The sequence below is a fragment of the Carcharodon carcharias genome, chromosome 7, assembly GCF_017639515.1.
Source record: "Carcharodon carcharias isolate sCarCar2 chromosome 7, sCarCar2.pri, whole genome shotgun sequence".
NCBI lineage: Eukaryota > Metazoa > Chordata > Chondrichthyes > Lamniformes > Lamnidae > Carcharodon > Carcharodon carcharias.
The window spans coordinates 110,150,319-110,169,439 of record NC_054473.1 but is presented as its reverse complement, the minus strand read 5'-3'; the positions used below and the strand labels follow the sequence as shown (position 1 = coordinate 110,169,439).

General features: G+C 43.6%; 1 protein-coding gene across 4 annotated transcripts in view; it reads right to left on the bottom strand.

The window, feature by feature from the left end:
• Positions 1-19,121, bottom strand: part of LOC121279952 (L-fucose kinase) — a 392,301-nt gene that overhangs the window by 37,454 nt on the left and 335,726 nt on the right. For all 4 annotated transcript variants that reach the window (XM_041191553.1, XM_041191550.1, XM_041191552.1 and 1 more), the window contains 5 exons: positions 18,692-18,772; positions 9,383-9,502; positions 8,527-8,722; positions 7,509-7,636; positions 3,171-3,272 (listed from right to left, as the gene is read on the bottom strand). In XM_041191553.1, coding sequence (XP_041047487.1) covers positions 3,171-3,272; positions 7,509-7,636; positions 8,527-8,722; positions 9,383-9,502; positions 18,692-18,772 — 627 coding nt within the window. The remainder of the gene's footprint in view (positions 1-3,170; positions 3,273-7,508; positions 7,637-8,526; positions 8,723-9,382; positions 9,503-18,691; positions 18,773-19,121) is intronic.

Genomic DNA, 19,121 nt, shown 5'->3' with positions numbered 1-19,121 from the left:
ACCTCATGATGGCTGCAACAACATGACTATTAACATCCTACCCTCCTCCCACCTTTTTTATTGATTCGTTCAGGGGCATTTAAGAGTCAACCACACTGCCGTGGGTCTGGAGTCACTTGTAGGCCAGACTGGGTAAGGATTTCTTTCCCTAAAGGACATTAGTGAACCAGATGGGTCTTTACATCAATCGACAATGGTTTTGTGGTCATGATCAGACTTTAATTCCAGGTTTTTTAAAATTGAATTTCACCATCTTCTATGGTGGGATTTGATACCGGCTCCCTAGAGCATTACCCTGGGTCTCTGGAATACTAGTCCACCACTATGCCACCACCTCCCCAATATTATAAATTATTCTCTTTACCCTCTGAGATTCCCTGTGCCTTGTATCATTTACAATCAAAATGGCAATTGACTGCTTGCTCTTCCATGATCAACACTAGGACATTTCATTTATATGGTATGAAATCAAACATGTGCACTTACTTAACCATTACACGTATATAGTACTTTGATGGTGTCTGTCCCAAATGAACTTGGGAACATCTGCTTCATTATACTAATCCTGATCAAGGCACCACACCAGCACAGGGTAATACTTGTGTAACTGGTGGATACACTTTAAAATTGCTTTTGTGGGCTGACCTTCCCTTGAGGACCTGGATCTGGTCAACAGGCTGACTTCTCAATGGTCTGCTTCCCCATTTTGTACAAAGCTCTGGGTGGAGCTGTACTAGTATGGGTGAATCCCCTACTGGATTCTGATCTTGCCGCAATATTGTGTCATGGATGGAATAAGGGTTTGCTTGAATTCCTGCCAGTCTCAGTTTGCACAGAAGGCAGGCCTAGGAGGCTGGTCACTGGCTATAATACTTCTATTGTTGGAGGCCAGCTACTGAAAATGGAAGGTAACAACAGATGTAGAGAAATGCGGGAGATTGTTTCAAGGGGATGCGAAGTGTTCATAACTCAAGATCCTGAATCTCTTGTGATGCTACTCAAACAACAGGGGTGCCCGTTCATTAAAGACTAATTCTGAGCTTTGAACTTTATTCCTTGTCAATTTTCTCTTGTGGAAAAAACAGAAAACTTGCATGTATATAATGCCTATCACAACTCAGGGCATCCCAAAGTGCTTCACAGGCAATTAAATACTCTTTTGAAAAGTAGTCACTGCTGTAAAGTAGGAAACACTGCAGCCAATTTACACACAGCAAGCTCCCACAAACAGAAATGTGATGAAGACCAGATAATCTGCTTCAGTGATGTTGGTCGAAGGATAGACATTGACTAGGACACCAGTGATAATCCCCTGCTCATCTTCTAATAATGTTATGGGATTTTTTACTTCCAACTGAGAGGGCAGACAACCGTCTTCACAGCTGACATCCCTCTTCCCTTCACTCAATGCTCTCACACTTGCATTTTCCTGAGCATATTGGAATTGGCACCAGAAACTCTGGACGATTTTCATTTCAAACCAGGAGTAATACAGAATGGTTAGTCTCTGTCTGAGGCCATCCACCTGAGCACAAATCAATGGGTGAAATCTAAGCACTTCCTGGTCTGTACCATTCAGCTAATGACTGGATACATTCACAGCAAATCCTTCAAATCAGGCTCCCAGATCGATTGCCCCTTACTGCCAGCAATGACAGGATAAACTAGCTTCCTTAGAGTGCAGGCTGGACTGATGCTGTATCAGAGGTGAAAAGTTAATTGACTAACTAACTGCACCAGTAAGTCCTATTTCACGAAAATATTAACAAAACCTTATTCCTCCCACATTTTCTTTGATGTATCTTTCATTTAACATATCTCGTCTCCATATTACAAAAAATATATTGGCTTGAATTTTCAGGAAGGTGGGGCTCAGCCCCTGCCATCTGAAGAGTTGGCGGGGAACGCGGCCCTGCTAAGTCCAGCAGGCCCAATGCCATTTCAGTCTCTAACAAGCTTTGATTGGCATAAGGCAGGACTTCCACCGTCACCAGGAGGAAGTCCCGCCTTGGAGAGCTGCCAGCCAATCACGTCCCCCCAGAAACAGCGCTGCAGTGGCTGGAAGAGGCACTGTAAGGGGCTGCATAGAATTAACTCCCTGGAATTGGAGGACAGGTCAGTGGCAGGGTCCCAGGGTAGGGAAGCCCTCGGGGGGGTCACGAGGATGGCAATTGGGGTCCAAGTGGATAGGCCGGGGTGAGAAGGAGATCTGGAGGTCACTGGGCCTTAAGTAGAGGCTGTCCCTAGTCAGAAGGGGGCTTCTGATGGAGGCGCACCCCCGCACCCCCCCCCCACCACCACCACCTGAGGAGGTTGAACTCAATTTATTAGCAGCCTCCCCCCACTGATCTGTCATCCACCTGCTAGCCTAAAAATTGAGGCTGGACGGGAAAAGGCCTGTAAGTGGCCACTTAAGGGGTTTAACTGGGGTAAGAACCGGCTTCCCCTTCGAGGCCATGCCCGCTCCACCATAAAATTGTGACCAGGTTGGGGCTGGCAGGATCTCAGAAGGAATCCCATCCATGCAATTCATGCTCCCCCCACCGCCTGAGAACCTACTGATGGGGGAAGCATAAAATTCTGGCCATAGAAACACTGAGGAAAATGCAAAAAAAAAAATTATAGGACTGATACCAGAACTAAGACATCCAACCATCAGGAACAAATGAACAGGCTAGGGCTCTTTTCTCTAGAAAACAGGAGGTTGAGGGGTGACCCGATAGAAGTATTTAAAAGTTTGAAGGGGTTTGTTAGGGTCAACATGAAGAAAATGTTCCCACTTTTGGGGAGTCCAAAACTAGGGGTCATAAAGAAAAGATCTGTATAATCCAATCAGGAATTCAGGAGAAACTTCTTTACCCAAAGTGGTTATAAGGTAGAATTCACTATCACATGAGGAAAATATAATAGATGCAGTTAAGAGGAAGCTGGATAAGTACATGGGTGAGAAAGGAATGAGAGGATACGGTGAAGAAGCAAGTTGGGGCTTTGTTTTTTTGGAGCAGAAGCCTGTTCGGCTGAATGGCCTGTTGCTATGCTGTAAATTCTACGTAATTTAAATATATATGACTAAATACAGAGTGAAATCATTGGTGAGTTATAAAAGAATACACAGGAACATTTTTCTCTGATGGCCAAGCAGAGTGACTCAGTCACAGCCACAGTTTTACCTGTAGGTGGCAGTGTTGGACAACACTATTTGGCTCGACTGTGATCTCCCCATCTAGCAGGCTATTGATGACAGAACAGTCCTCGTTCAACATAGCAGGATGCTTAAACAAAAACCAAACAGATCACAGAAGATCATAAACTTTATCTTTTTGTTTTGCATCAAGCTAAACATGCCAGCTCTGAACTTTATGATGTATCCCAAACACAGCTTGAATTTTAGCAGTTATCAACATCAATAACAATTTGCATTTATATAGTGCTTTTAATAATGCAGTGAAACATCCCAAGGCACTTCACAGCAGCATAATCCACAGAAGGAGATATTAGGTCAGATGACCAAAAGTGTGGTAGATGAGGTAGGTTTTAAGAAACTTCTTAAAAAAGAGAGAGAAGTGGAGAGGTTTCGAGTAAATTCCAGAGTTCAGGTCTTGACTACCAGTGGTACAGAGATATCAGGCTAACTCTGGGGGAGGATGGGGCAAGATTATTTGTTGTTATCTGAATACTGAATAGCCTGGCTTCCCTGGTTTCCTCCTCTCTGGTGACAAGCAGAAAGGATGTGGAGGTGGTGGTGGTGGGGTGTGTGTCTGTGTGTTGGGGGGGGGGATGGTGGGTTTGGATTTTTTGTATTTTGAAGCAGATACAAAAATTAAAATAAAAAATTGTTCAATTTTTGGTTGCTTAATTTCAATCATGGAATAAACCACATTTTGTCATCGTCTGCAATAACAATACTGAGGTACAACTTGTCCCCAGTGGGAGGGAAAGATGATTGAGGGATTGATCACCTCAGGCTTCTATAGAACAACAGGTGCTCAAATCACGTTCTTAGTCATAGATGGCATGTAGAATTGGAGACTGCAAACATAGCACAGATGGACTGGGAATAAGATTTTGGGCCCTTCTGCTTTCTAATTGCCAGAGTTTTGCAGAGGTGGGAAAGCTCTGCAGACCTAAAAATGGTGGATGGGGCCCAGATGTCCTGCCTCATTTCCAACAGACCACATTTTTGGTGATAGGGGAAAGGGGGCAGAGCATGAATCACACAGGTGGGAAACCCAAACTCAGCAGGGTCATTTGAATTTTGCGCTGTTCAAACTATTTTGGCTGTTGTAAGGGCCTTAACACACAATATGGAAGTCACGAATTGATGGAGCAGATGTAAATGCTCTTCAAGTGTGGATAAGGTCTGTTTAACAGTCATGATCTGAAATTTAAAAAAAAAATCTTGCACTCTTTAAACTGTAAAAATACTAGCTGCAGCTGTTAAAAAATACTACGAGACTACTTTGATTGACAAGCCAGCTAGTATAGCATCTGTTCGAGCAGTTTCAATAGTTATTTATTGACATTTCCACAAGGGCTGTTATGAATGCTTGGCTGAGTTTCAAAAGCTACAATTATGTCAGTGATGGTTCTGAGTTCACAGTTTGATTGATAGCTTAAGGGAGCTAGTAATGGATTAGGGTATGAACAGAGTTAAGAGGTTAAACACTTGAGATCTCAAAGCTTTGATGCTTTCATGAATGGGATTTTTTTCACCATCAAGTCTGTGTAGCGACAGCTGTATTTGATGCTTAGAAGTGTATTTCTTTCATCTCCACATGGCTCCTGAGATCTGCCCATGGTGGATACTGGATGATTTGGCATCAAGTTAGAATGGGGGATATGAGGGGCTGGTGGAGTGCATGAATTGGTATGGAGGGAATGAGGGGTGAGGGGTGAAGGCTAGTAAATATCTTCTAAAATAACTGGGACCAAGTCCCAGAGAACCCAGGTGGGCCTTCTATCCTGATTCTGGGATTGGTGGGCCCAACTGCATATTTTACCCACTCCCCATCCCACACTTGAAGGAAAAAAATCTCTTAGTTTGGGGCACTTTTCACTGAGGTGGGGGTCCGGCGATCAGCAAAGTTCCCAACTCGAGCTACCCACTTCAGTTGAAAAATCCTGCCCTAAGTGTAACTCCGTTCTTTAAGAAGACAATGAGAGTGAAACCAAAAAAATCACAGATATGTCTGTTTAACATCAGTTGTGGGGAGGTTACTGGAATCAACCATCATGGACTGGCTGACTGAATACTTGGGGCCAGATTTCTGTGAAGGAGATGGGAAGCCTGAGTCAGGGAAGTTCCGAATTCCACAAACCCACCTCTGTTAAGGATGCCCTTGCCTGCCATATTTTCATTCTGGGGAGCTGGGGGCTGCATGGAGTCGGGCTTCCTTTGGTGGCAATGGAGGCAGGCAGGCAGGCAGGCCTGCCTCAATTTACTGCGATGCTGGGCCAGTTGTAAATCATCATCGTCAGGCCCTCAAGTCCTCACCCCACCCAAACCCACTCATATCTCTGATGCAAGATAAGAGGGGCAATTTATTTCAATGTGTATGTTGAATGGCTGATTTTTGTGGTTCCCCACTCAGGACTAGGAATCTTCTTGGTTTGTGACTCCTTTGAGGTGCCATGAACAACAGAATGGACTCTGTGGGAAAGGTGGGGTTTTGAAATGTTCACCACCGTAATGGAGCCAGAAGGGGCAGGAATGGTGCATGTGGGCTTGCTACCCACACCCTTATCTTGTGCCAGCGAAAACTGCTGGAAACAGAAATAGGGCAGAAATCCTGGAATCGGGTCCCACCCACCATTCTCGACTTGGCAAAAATCCCGGACATTATCAGTTGATTAAAGAGAGCTGCTACGACTCTGGAAGGTTGTGTCCAATTAATCTTATTGAATTATTTGAAGATGCCATAAACATGATGGACAGGAGCATGTAGGAAGCAATCAATAAGTTTCTGTACAAGAGATTATTTATCAAAAACGAAAATACATAAAATTGAAGGCTACCTTATGACTAAGGTGATAACAGGTTGAGAGATAGGAAACAGAGAGAAGGATAAAAGAGTTTGTCTGATTGGTGGAATGTGGTAAAAGCAAAATACTGTGGATGCTGGAAATCTGGAATATAAACAGAAAATGCTGGAAAAACTCAGCAGATCTGGCAGCATCTGTGGAGAGAGAAATAGTTAACATTTCAAGTCCGTATGACTCTTCTTCAGAGTGAAGAAGAGTCATGCGGACTTGAAATGTTTACTCTGTTTCTCTCTCCACAGATGCTGCCAGACCCAAGTTTTTCCAGCGTTTTCTGTTTTTATTATTATAGGCAAAATGTGGTGTTTACCTGCAATCTGCACTGGGGCCTCAATTTTTCGCTAGATATATTAATGATTTAGATAAAGGAATAGAGCTGTACATCCAAGATTGCAGATGACATAAAATTAGGAAGCACATTTGGCGATATAGGCAGGAACAGGAAGTTACAAAGGGACAAAGACAAGATTAAGTGAATGAGCAAAACTGTGGTGGATGGGGTTCAGTGGGGAAGTTTGTGATCGCTTTGGATCCAAGAAAGACAAATCGAAATTTTCTTAATGCTGAGAGACCAGGAGCTGTGGAGGCATAAAGTTATTTAGGGGGCTACACAGATAAATAAATAAAAGCTACAGCATAGGTACAAATAATCAAAAAGTTAATGGAATGTTGGCCTTTATCACAAAGGAATTCAAAGGGACTGAAGTGATATTTCAGTTGTATAGATCGTTGGTCAGACCCCATGTGGAATACTGCATTGAGCTGTGGGCACCACCCTTCATAATAGATATCGATACATTGGTCTTAGGGGGAGTAAAGCCTCAATTATTAAACTGGAACTTGAAGACAGGTTACATAAACTTGGTTTGTATTCCCTTGAGTTTAGAAGATTGAAGTGTGATCCAATTGAAGTGTTTAAAATGATAAAAGGGAACTGATATGGCAGAAATAAAGAAACTATTTACACTGGTGAGAGAATCCAGAACAAAGAGATACAATTTTATTAGAGCCAGGCCATTGAAGAATGAAATAAAAAACATTTTCACACAAAGGGAAATGGAATGTCGAAACTCTCTTCCCTAACCGGCTGTGGATGCTGGGTCAATTGAAATTTTCATATTTGAGATTAACAGATTAGTGTTGGTTCAGGGTATCAAGGGAAATGGATCAAAATGGTTGAGGGGGGCAGTGGGGTAAATGAAGTTGAGATATAGATCAGCCATGATTTAACTGAATGGCAGAACCAGCTCAATGGATTAAAAGACCTACTCCTGTTCCTATGGTGCAGTACCACACTGTGGACAGCTACTTACTGAGCTGTGGTGGGGGGAGCGGGATTATTGGTTCGTGGGTTTGGGCTATTTACCCTAATAGCAGAAGGTACCTGTACTCCTGCCAGAGGGTGAATGGGAAGGAGGGGAGGATATGTAGTTGTCAGGTTCTTTAATAAAGAGGTGGGTGTTACGTACAGTCAGCTCAGAATGAACAATGTGATGGACCACAAAACAGCTCGACATGCTTCCCCTCCGTGTCAGGTTCCGTATGTGATCATCTGCCGACAAGGTCATGTAGTCATAGCAACCATCTGCTATGTAGGCTGCAAAGTACAACAAACATTACTACGTCAGCTTTGGCTAACTTGCTTGCGCCCTTGCCTCTTGAATCAGAAGGCAATGAGCTGAAGTCCCATTCCAGAGACTTTAGTAAATGTAGAGCTGAATCATAAAGGCCAGGACAGGACCAGAGAGGAGCTGGACCATAGAGACAAGGACAGGCCCAGCATGGAGCTGAACCATACAGACAAGGACATGCCCAGAATGGAGCTGGACCATACAGACCAGGACAGGCCCAGAGTGGAATTGAATCATACAGACCAGGACAGGCCCAGAGTGGAGCTGAATCATACAGACAAGGACATGCCCAGAGTGGAGCTGGACCATACAGACCAGGACAGGCCCAGAGAGGAGTTGAATTATACAGACCAGGACATGCCCAGAGTGGAGGTGAATCATACAGACCAGGACAGGCTTAGAATGGAGCTGAACCATACAGACAAGGACAGGCCGAGGGTGGAATTGAACCATGCAGACTAGGAGAGACCCGGAGTGGAGTTGAACTATACAGACAAGGGACAGGTCCATACTGGAGTTGAACCATACAGACAAGGAACAGGTCCATACTGGAGGTGAACCATACAGACAACGGACAGGTCCATACTGGAGTTGAACCATACAGACAAGGAACAGGTCCATACTGGAGGTGAACCATACAGACAAGGGACAGGTCCATACTGGAGGTGAACCATACAGACAAGGACAGATCCAGGGTTGAGCTGAACCATACAAACTAGGATTGGCCAAGAGTGGAATTGAACCATATAGATATTTTTCTATGTTCATATGTAGCTGTGGAGAAGCAATACTTGAAAAGTCAAACTGTAGTGGAGTAATTATAGAGACAAATTCAAACACAAGATGCATGACTCACCCATGGTGACAGGAATCCCTCGGAGCTCCTGCCACAGCACAGCTCTGGCACTCCTCATGATGGCCATGTCACTGCTGTCAGCCCTGGTGGGCTTAGTGATGTCGCTGCTCTGCAGAATCTTATTTGCTCTGTTCACAAAGACATCTTCACGAGTATGGCGTGCCATGCACAGCAAGATGTCAAAGAAAATGGACAACTATTGGGAGGAAGTAATACGTAACAAGCAATAGAACCACAACTTATAGTCGGCGCGCAGCAAAAACCCTTTTACATTTTATGCCAAGTCCCAATATGTCTGACATTTCCTCTTCTTGAGGGACAGAGTCATGTTGGAGTATAAACCTCCTGTTCACCTTCTGTCATGATGCTCATGCTTCAGTTGAGTCTGGACCCTGCAACACAGTGCCGAGCACTGGTAAATCCCTGCAGGCTCCTCAGCCATGGCTCAGTGGGTAGCAATCATACCTGAGTCAGAGGTTGTGGGACCAACTCCCACTCCAGGGGCTTAAGCCCATAATCTAGGCTGACACTCCAGTGCAGTAGTGAGGCGATGCTGCACTATGGGGAGGTCCTGTCTTTCAGATGATACACAAAATGGTCTCTCAGTTGGATGCAAGTTCAGCTCATTTAGTGTACTCTAGCCTGGTATAGGAGTCAACACTTTCACAGTATCAGATGTGACTGAAAGACACTCTTGTCATTTAGTTGTTCGTAGGATGATGGTGATATTGACAATGCCAGCATTTATTACTCTTTTCCAGTTGCCCTGAGAAGATAGTGTTGGGCCTTATCCTTGCACTGCTGCAGCTCTTCTGTTTAAGAAAGACTCACTGGGCTCCTATGACTTTGACAGTACCTGAACAGGACGAGTCCCTGAGTCCAGACCCATATAGGTGCAAGAGTCCAGAGGAGGAGTGACATGTGTAGCCAAGAGTTTCTCAGCAGTCTCCCATGAGAAGAACACGATACCCGATACCTGGAGGAACATGAAGCAACAATTGATGGAGATGAAACTTTATTCTTTCCTAAATTGCAGCTTCACAGAATCTGAGCAATTTATGAACGATTTGGGTGTTGGGTGCAGAAACCCTCTACTCTCCTGTCGTGAGGCCTTTACTCATTCTAATGTCTGGTTCCTTAGTCAATGGTTGCTCTCCTTGCTGGTGCCAAATGGCCATTCTCCACCTGCAAATTAAGGGAATTGACACCCAGGGGAGCACCACCACTGTCCAACTTGAGATGCAGAGTAGAGACCATGGGGATAAATGGCTGGCACTACTCCATAATGTGAGGAGTAGTCCTATTTGGAGTGGAGGGACATCCTGCTATAAATCGCTCACTGCCAACGTAAAATGGAGGTAACAGAGCCCATAAATGCTGTTTCATCTGTGGCTCAAACTTGGGAGCAGGTGTGAGGAAGACTGTTCCTGAGCTGCAAAAGGCAATGTAAATGTGCAAACATCCCTGAATAGTATCTTTATTGATCTGCACCTATCTGCCCCACCAGAGCAAAGAGAATGCTTCAATCTCAGTCTTGCAAGTTTCAGTTGACCCCCAGCATCCACAGCCTTCTGGAGGATTGAGATCCAGGTACCCACTACTATTCACTACCCTTTGTGTTAAACAGTGTTTCTTGATTTCAGTCCTAAATGACCTGGCTCTAGCCTTAAGGTCATGTCCTATGTTCTGCATTCTCTCAGCAGTGGAAATAGGAGTACACAGTTATAAAACAATAGGAAATACAGCACACACTTTCACTAAGGATATTCAGCACACTAGCACTGTAAGGTTCAATGAAAGCTTCATTGAACTGTCCAAAATAAGCAGAGCTTTGATGAGCCTTATTCCCAGTGTAGGTACAGGTCCAAGTGCTTCAGGTTGCATCAACTTACCTCCAAATTATTTTGGACACTTCCAATCACAATATTGGTCTTCTAATATTCACACACCCTCTCTTCAGCAAAGATCGCTGGATAGTAATCAGGAATAGGAGCCATGGCTGATTTTTCCTATTTCTAATCCCAGTTGTATGCCTCTACTATCAACAGGACTACTATCAAAATAGGACATTCATTTATTATACATCAAGAGATTTGTTCAGAGGCCCCAACAGTACAGTTCAGTTCAGATATGAAGTCATACAAGGGTAGAAATTACAACTAAAGTACTCGCACAAATACTTACCGCACCCATAGCAAATTCTTCTCTCAGGAAAGTCAAAGCAGCCATTTATATCGTACAAAGCCACATCCCCATCTGGATTACAGTACTCAGTTCTGGGTACTGCACCTCAGGAAAGATAAATAGTGACCTTAAGGGACTGTAGTGAAGATTCATCAAAATGATACTGGGGCTGACAGGGTTAAATTATAAGGACAGGTTGCAATACATTTGGTTTCCAGTCCTATGAGTTTAGAAAGTTGAGGGGTGACCTAATTGAGGTGTTTATCAAAGGATTCAACAGATTGAGATAAATGATGTCCTGAGGTGGGGAATACAGAACAAAAGGCGTAATCTTAACATTAGAGCTATGCTGTTCCAGAGAGAAATCAGGAAGCACTTTTCACACAAATGTAAGGAGTGATCTACTCTCTCTCTCTCTCAAATGTCTGTTATTGCTGGGAGTCAATTGTAGCTTTTCAGATGGTAGACATTTATTATGTAAGGATATTAAAGGATAGGAGTTAAGGCGGCTAAATGTAGTTGAGGAACATATCAGCTGCGATCTAACTGAATGGCGGAGAAGGCTCATGGGGCTCACTGACCTAATCCTGTTTCTAATGTTCTTATTATTTTAAACAAATGGATTTAGCCAATGATTCCCCATGACAAGCAGCTGTAGTATTTCCACAGGCTCACTCTTAAATCAAATCCCAACCTGACATCTAGGAAAATATATTTCCTTAGCCTGCTTCCACATTTGCAGTTTTTGAACATGGCTATTTAATAAGGACAGACACATAACAGAAGCAAGAGTGCAGACATTAAGATGAAGACTTGGCTAACTCTTAATCTATAACAATCTTCTTGTAAAGCTCTGTGATGTAGAGATGGTAGTGCATTAAGTTGGTCCTTCCAAAAGTGGAGGTATCTCCTGTTTATTTCCATACCATGCTGAGATTCAGTGGAGACTGGAGATTTTATACAGAGGGCGATTTAATTGTGCATCAATAATTCTTTTGCAATGACCCCTAGCAGATACAGGCAATCAGTATGCCATGAAACGTATATAAATTAAAGAGCAAAGGTATGCAGAGTTGGAGTATTGGCACCATTGGCATCACTGCTAGTTTCTTAATAAGGGAAATGAAATGCAATAATTGCCACAGTGATGGTGGGTTTGTCAAGTTTCAATGCAAAATTCACTGCTGAATCTGAGTGCTAAAGAAGTTCACAAAAAGGTGTTCAGGCTCCTGTTACTAAAATGGAAAATCTGTACCATTTGTTTGTGAATTAGGTTTCTGATGTCTCCTTTTCAAGTAGGGCTTAATTTCCCTAGAATTGTATAGTTACCAATTTACATAACTCTTTCAAAGCACTACCTTGATGAGCAAGGCATACAACCACAATAACAACTTTTATTTAAATTTTGCCTTTAATGAGGTAAAATGGCCCAAGGTATTTCACAGGAGTTAGGAAGCAGATTAAAAAACAGGACCTCAAAGATAGTAATCTCTGGATTACTCCGGTGCCACACGCTAGTGAGTATAGAAATAGGAGATTAGTCCAGATGAATGCGTGGCTGGCAAGATGGTGCAGGAGGGAGGGCTTTAGATTTCTGGGACATTGGGATCATTTCTGGGGGTGGGTGGGACCTGTACGAGGCGGACAGGTTGCACCTGAACCGGAATGGGACCAACATCCTTGCGGGGAAGTTTGCTGGTGCTGTTGGGGAAGGTTTAAACTAACTTGGTAGCGGGGTGGGATCCTGAGAGGAGGTTCAGCAAGGGGAGATGCACAGCCAAAATTAGAAGAGAGAGCAAGTGAGTCTGGAAGGCATAGAAATAATAGGGATATGGTGGCCATTACCAAAGAGAAGGTGCTAGGAAAACTGAAAGGTCTGAAGGTGGATAAATCACCTGGACCAGATGGATTACACCCCAGAGTTCTGAAGGAGATAGCTGAAGAGATAGTGGAGGGCGTTAGTGGTGATCTTTCAGGAATCACAGGAGTCAGGGAGGGTCCCAGAGGACTGGAAAATCGCTAATGTAACCACCCTGTTTAAGAAGGGAGTGAAGCAAAAGACAGGAAATTACAGGCCAATTAGCCTGACCTCGGTTGTTGGTAAGATTTTAGAGTCCATTATTAAGGATGAGATTTCAGAATACTTGGAAGTTCATGGTAAAATCGGGCAAAGTCAGCATGGTTTCATCAAGGGGAGGTCATGCCTGACAAATCTCTTAGAATTCTTTGAGGAGGTAATGAATAGGTTAGACAAAGGAGAGCCAATGGATGTTATCTACTTGGACTTCCAGAAGGCCTTTGACAAGGTGCCGCACAGGAGGCTGCTCAGTAAGATAAGAGCCCATGGTGTTAGAGGCAAGGTACTAGCATGGATAGAAGATTGGCTGTCTGGCAGGAGGCAGAAAGTGGGGACAAGGGGGTCCTTCTCAGGATAGCGGCCGGTGGCTAGTGGAGTTCCGCAGGGGTCAGTGTTGGGACCACAACTTTTCACTTTATACATTAATGATCTAGATGAAGGAACTGAAGGCATCCTGGTTAAGTTTGCAGATGATACAAAGATAGGTGGAGGGACAGGTAGTATTGAGGAGGCGAGGAGGCTGCAGAAGGATTTGGACAGGTTAGGAGAATGGGCAAAGAAGTGGCAGATGGAATACAATGTGGGGAAGTGTGAAGTCATGAACTTTGGTAGAAAGAATAGAGGCATAAACTATTTTCTAAATGGGGAGAGGATTCAGAAATCTGGAGTGCAAAGGGATTTGGGATTCCTATTCCAGGATTCTCTTAAGGTTAACTTGCAGGTTGACGCGGTAGTTAGGAAGGCAAATGCAATGTTGGCATTTATTTCGAGAGGACTAGAATATAAAATCAGTGATGTGCTGCTGAGGCTTTATAAGGCTATGGTCAGACCACATTTAAAATATTGTGATGAATTTTGGGCCCCGTATCTCAGGAAGGATGTACTGGCCCTGGAGAGGGTCCAGAGGAGGTTCGCGAGAATGATCCCAGGAATGAAAGGCTTAACATATGAGGAACGTTTGAGGACTCTGGGTCTATACTCGATGGAGTTTAGAAGGATGATGGGGGATCTGATTGAAACTTACAGAATACTGAAAGGCCTGGATAGAGTGGATGTGGGGAAGATGTTTCCATTAGTAAGAGAGACTAGGACCCGAAGGCACAGCCTCAGAGTAGAGGGAAGACCTTTTAGAACAGAGATGAGGAGAAACTTCTTTAGCCAGAGAGTGGTGAATCTATGGAATTCATTGCCACAGAAGGCTGTGGAGGCCAGGTCATTGAGTGTATTTAAGACCAAGATAGATAGGTTCTTGACTGGTAAGGGAATCAAAGGTTACGGGGAGAAGGCGGGACAATGGGGTTGAGAAACTTATCAGCCATGATTGAATGGCAGAGCAGACTCGATGGGCTGAATGGCCTAATTTCTGCTCCTATGTCTTATGGTCTTATGGCCAGTTAAGGCACAAGGGAGTTTGGCAAGGTTGGATGGTGTTTATTTTAATGCAAGGAGTCTGATGAATAAGACAGAAGAACTGAGGGCACAAATTAACACATGGAAGTATGATGTCATTGCTGTCACAGAGACTTGGTTGAGAGAGGGGCAGGATTGGCAGCTCAATATTCCAGGATATAGGGTCTTCAGGCGAGACAGGGAAAGAGGTAAAAGAGGAGGGGGTATTGCAATATTGCAATATTGATCAAGGAATCAATTACAGCAGTAAGGGGGGATGACATCTTAGAAGGCTCCTCAAATGAAGCCATATGGGTAGAACTGAAAAACAAAAAAGAAGCAATCACATTGCTGGGAGTGTACTATAGGCCCCAAAATAGTCAGAGAGAAATAGAAGAGCAGATATGTTTTGGTAAGAATGGACTGGGAGCAACTACTTTTAGGTAAATCTGCATCAGAGCAGTGGGACTCATTCAAGAAGGAAATAGGGAGAGTACAGGGCCAACATATTCCAGTAAAGACAAAGGGTGGGACCAACAAATCCAAGGAACCCTGGATGTTGAGGGATATATAGAATTGGATAAAGAGAAAAAAGGAGGCTTATGGCAGATACCAAGGGCTCAAAACAGCAGAAGCCCTACAGGAGTATAGAATGTATAGGGGGGAACTTAAAAAGGAAACTAGGAGAGCAAAAAGGGAGGCATGAAAAAATATTGGCAGATAATGGAAAATCCAAAGTTATTTTACAAGTACATTAAGAGTAAGAGGATAACCAGGGAAAGAATAGGGCCAATTAAGGACCATAGTGGTAATTTGTGTGTGGAGCCAGAAGACGTAGGTAGCATTCTAAATGAATACTTTGTGTTGTGAGAGGGACGACGTGGGTATGGAAATCAGGCTGAAGGACTGTGATATAATTGATTAATTAAAGAAATTAGCATAGAAAGGAAGGCATTTCTAAGTGGTCTAAAAGTAGATAAATTTACAGGCCCGGATGAAATGTATCCCAGGAAAGTGAGTGAGGCAGGGGAGGAGATGGCAATAATTTTCAATACCTCTCTGGCCACAGGAGGGGTGTCAGAGGACTGGAAGACAGCCAATGTGGTACCGTTATTCAAGAAGGGAGGAAGGGATAAACAAGGGAACTATGGGCCACTCAGTCTAACCTCAGTGGTGGGGAAACGATTGGAAGCAATTCTGAGGGACAGAATTAATCTACACTTGGAGAGGCAGGGATTAATCAAGGACAGTCAGTTTGGTTTTGTTAAGGGGAGGTCATGTATGACAAATTTGATTGAATTTTTCAAACAGGTGACCAGGTGTTTAGATGAGGGCAATGCATTTGACGCAGTCTACTTGGACTTCAGCAAGGATTTTGATAAGGTCCCGCATGGAAGACTGATAACGAAGGTAAGGACCCATGGGATCCAAGGCAATTTGGCAAATTGGATCCAGAACTGGCTGAGTGGCAGGAAGCAGAAGGGGATGGTCGAGAGATGTTTTTGTGACTGGATGCCAGTGTCCAGTGGGGTTCCACAGAGATTGGTGTTGGGTCCTTTGCTGTTTGTGGTACAAATAAATGATTTAGATTTGAATGTAAGAGGGCTGATCAGTAAGTTCACGGATGACACGAAAATTGGTGGAGTGGTAAATAGTGATGAGAATAGCCTTAGATTACAGGAGGATATAGACGGGCTGGTCCGATGGGCTGATCAGTGGCAAATGCAATTTAATCCGGATAAGTGTAAGTTGATGCACTTGGGCAGGACAAACGAGGCACGGGAATACACTATAAATGGTAGGATCCTGGGAAGTACCGAGGATCAGAGGGACTTTAGTGTGCATGTCCACAGGTCCCTTAAGGTAGCGGGACAGGTAGATAAGGTGGTTAGGAAGGCATATGGGATACTTGCCCTCATTAGCTGAGGCATAGAATATAACATCAGGGAGGTTATACTGGAACTGTATAACACACTGGTTAGGCCATAGCTAGAGTATTGTGTGCAGTTCTGGAATCTGCATTATAGGAAGGATGTGATTGCATAAGAGAGGGTACAGAGGAGATTTACCAGGATATTGCCTGGGCTGGAGAGTTTTCGTTATGAGGAGAGATTGAATAGACTGGGGTTATTTTCCCTGGAGCAGAGGAGATTGAGAGTGGACATGATTGAGGTATATAAAATTATGAGGGGCATAAATAGGGTAGACAGGAAGAAACTTTTCCCCTTGGTAGAGGGATCAATAACCAGGGGGCATAGATTTAAGGTAAGGGGCAGCAGGTGTAGAGGGGATGTGAGGAAGAATTTTTTCACCCAGAGGTGGTGGGAATCTGGAACTCACAGCCTGAAAGGGTGGTAGATGCAGAAACCCTCGTAACATTTAAGAAATATTTGGATGTGCACTTGCGATGCATACAAGGCTATGGGCCTGGTGCTGGAAAATGGGATTAGAATAGTTAGGTACTTGTTCGACCGGTGCAGACTCGATGGACCGAAGGGCCTTTTTCTATGCTGTAGACCTCTATGACTCTATGAGTGTAATCGGACACTGAGCCACATAAAGAGACATTAGGAATGGTGACCAAAGAGGTTGGTTTTGAATAGTGTTTTAAAGGAGGAGAGAGGGGCAAAGAGGTGGAGGGAATGAACTCCAGACTCTAGAGCCTACGTAACTGAAGGCACAGCCACCAATGGTCGAATGAAGGAAATTGGGGATGCTTAAGAGGCCTGAATTGGAGGGGCACCGAGTTCTCAGGAGGGTTGTAAAGCTGGAGGAGATTACAGAGAAAGGGAGGGGCGAGGCCATGGAGGGACTCGAAAGCAAGTATGAAACTTTTAAATTTAAATTTATAAGATTCTATTCTCAACAGTGGCCAGGATGGCAAAGGCAGGGCCACTGAAATTGGTATCAGCACCCCTCCTGGACAGTAGCCACATGTGTGATCAGGTGAAGAGATAAAGTACAGCTTTGAAATCCTCCAAAGCTGAATAGCTTTCTAACCATTGATGCCAGAAGTGAAGGGCAGCCACTTGGCCAAGGTACCGAAGGTTATGAATGCCATGGAACCACATGCCAAGAAACAGTCATCACTTTCTGTGGAAAGGTGGAAAGGTAATGCAAAAAAAAAATACACAATTGGAAGGAAAACTTATTATGAGACAATATTCTAGCTGTCAAAAATTGACTGTAGCTTTTCATTTATTCCTTAACTCTGTGTGTGAGGAAACTGTCCATTACTGATGTTGTTATTTGTCAAAACTCTCAAGAAAACTTGACAGAACAACATATTGGAGTCACATCCCTTTGACATTACATGGTTTAAGAAACAGTTAACATTAGACTCAGTTAGGTTATCTCTCTGCCTTCCACATGCCGATTCGTGTGTTTATTTTGCAATCAATTTGAAAATCTGTCAATGAGTTATAGGCTCATTACAAAATTTTGAAGTTCTGCGGCCCCAGCATAAATCGTGAACTATCGATAAAAGAGAAGCATTTCTTTTTACAGAACAAAGCATAACCCTGATGTACAGCTCCAATGAGATTAATGGAATTCTGTTTTAAGTTGTTAAGTACTAACCTTTCTTTGAGAACAATCCGAAGGAATTTGCTTGCCATCTCTGCATCTTTATTAATAGTACAAAGATACAAAGGCCTATTATTGAAGAATGAATATCTGTAATTATCTAAAATTTTTCCCATTTTCCTTCATGCTCTCTGGCATCTTGGCAGTCTTCTTCATGCACCTTAACATTCTTTTTCTAGTGTGCTTGCCTTTAATTCTCTGTTTGTGCTTTGGTTCATAATGTGGGAAATCTCATAACTGGCCTGGGTGGAAATTTAGGTTCTGTGGCTGTTGCAAGTACTTCAGTTACATACTCACATTACAGTTAAACTCAGTGCCTGCTGTCACAACTTCAAAAGATTAACATGTCACCTCTGCTATTTTCAATTCGGAAAATGAACGTTTAAAAAAAAAATCACTGGCACGGAATAATCTTCCACAGGTCCCCTTCATTGTGTTCCCTCCAAACCAACGGGGCTACAACTCTGCCCCTTTTTGTCTTTCTTTTCTCTTGCCCATCTTTCTTGCTCGCTCTTTCTATTCTTCTGCTTCTTTAATCTTTCAGACTTGTGAAGCCAGCAGATTAACTTTTTAAAACATACTCCTAGTTAATTTTTGTGTTGAGCAAAGTGAGAAGTTATCAGTGGGATGGACTTTCACAGGACAGAGACATGAGGGAAATCTTTATAGGCAACGTGTGGATAGAATTCGGAATGCACTACCTGATAGCTTGGTGAATACACATTCAATTACAGTTTTCAAAAGAGAACAGAATAAAAACTTGGAGAAAAAGCTGGGGAAAAGAACAATGGATTGCTCTTTGGCAGAGCTGGTGCAGACTTGATGAGCCAAATGGCCTCTTTCTGTACTGTGTTATTCTATCATTGTATAATGTCAATCAATGTAAGGGGAGAAGGATAATGAAGAGAATAAGAAGTTCTTCTCACATACCAGTGGAACTCTGCCATCCTGTAGTGCACATTCCTTTATCCTCTCTTCTGTCCCTTTGTAGATAATATCACAGACGTAACCCTGGAAAGAGAAGCGAAATCCATTACCACACAACCCAGTCACAGTTACAGCCACTTATGTACAGAAGCCACTCTCGTACCAGCACCATTTAACTTCAGATATCAAGAGGCTGTGGACCAGCACAGAGCTTACAGCTCTGGCATGGAAAACTGACTCTACGATCCTGAGGCATGGAAAAGGGAGCAATGCCATGGACCAGCTCCCAGTACTGATTTTTCAGAGTAAAACCTTGCCCTCTCTGACCTCGAACCTCAGGCCCCAGCAAAGGTCACAGCTTCATCCCCTCACTCTCCCACCTCAAGGAACTGAGCTCAGCACAATGTTGAGCTCTTCTTCCTTGCCCTCCCTC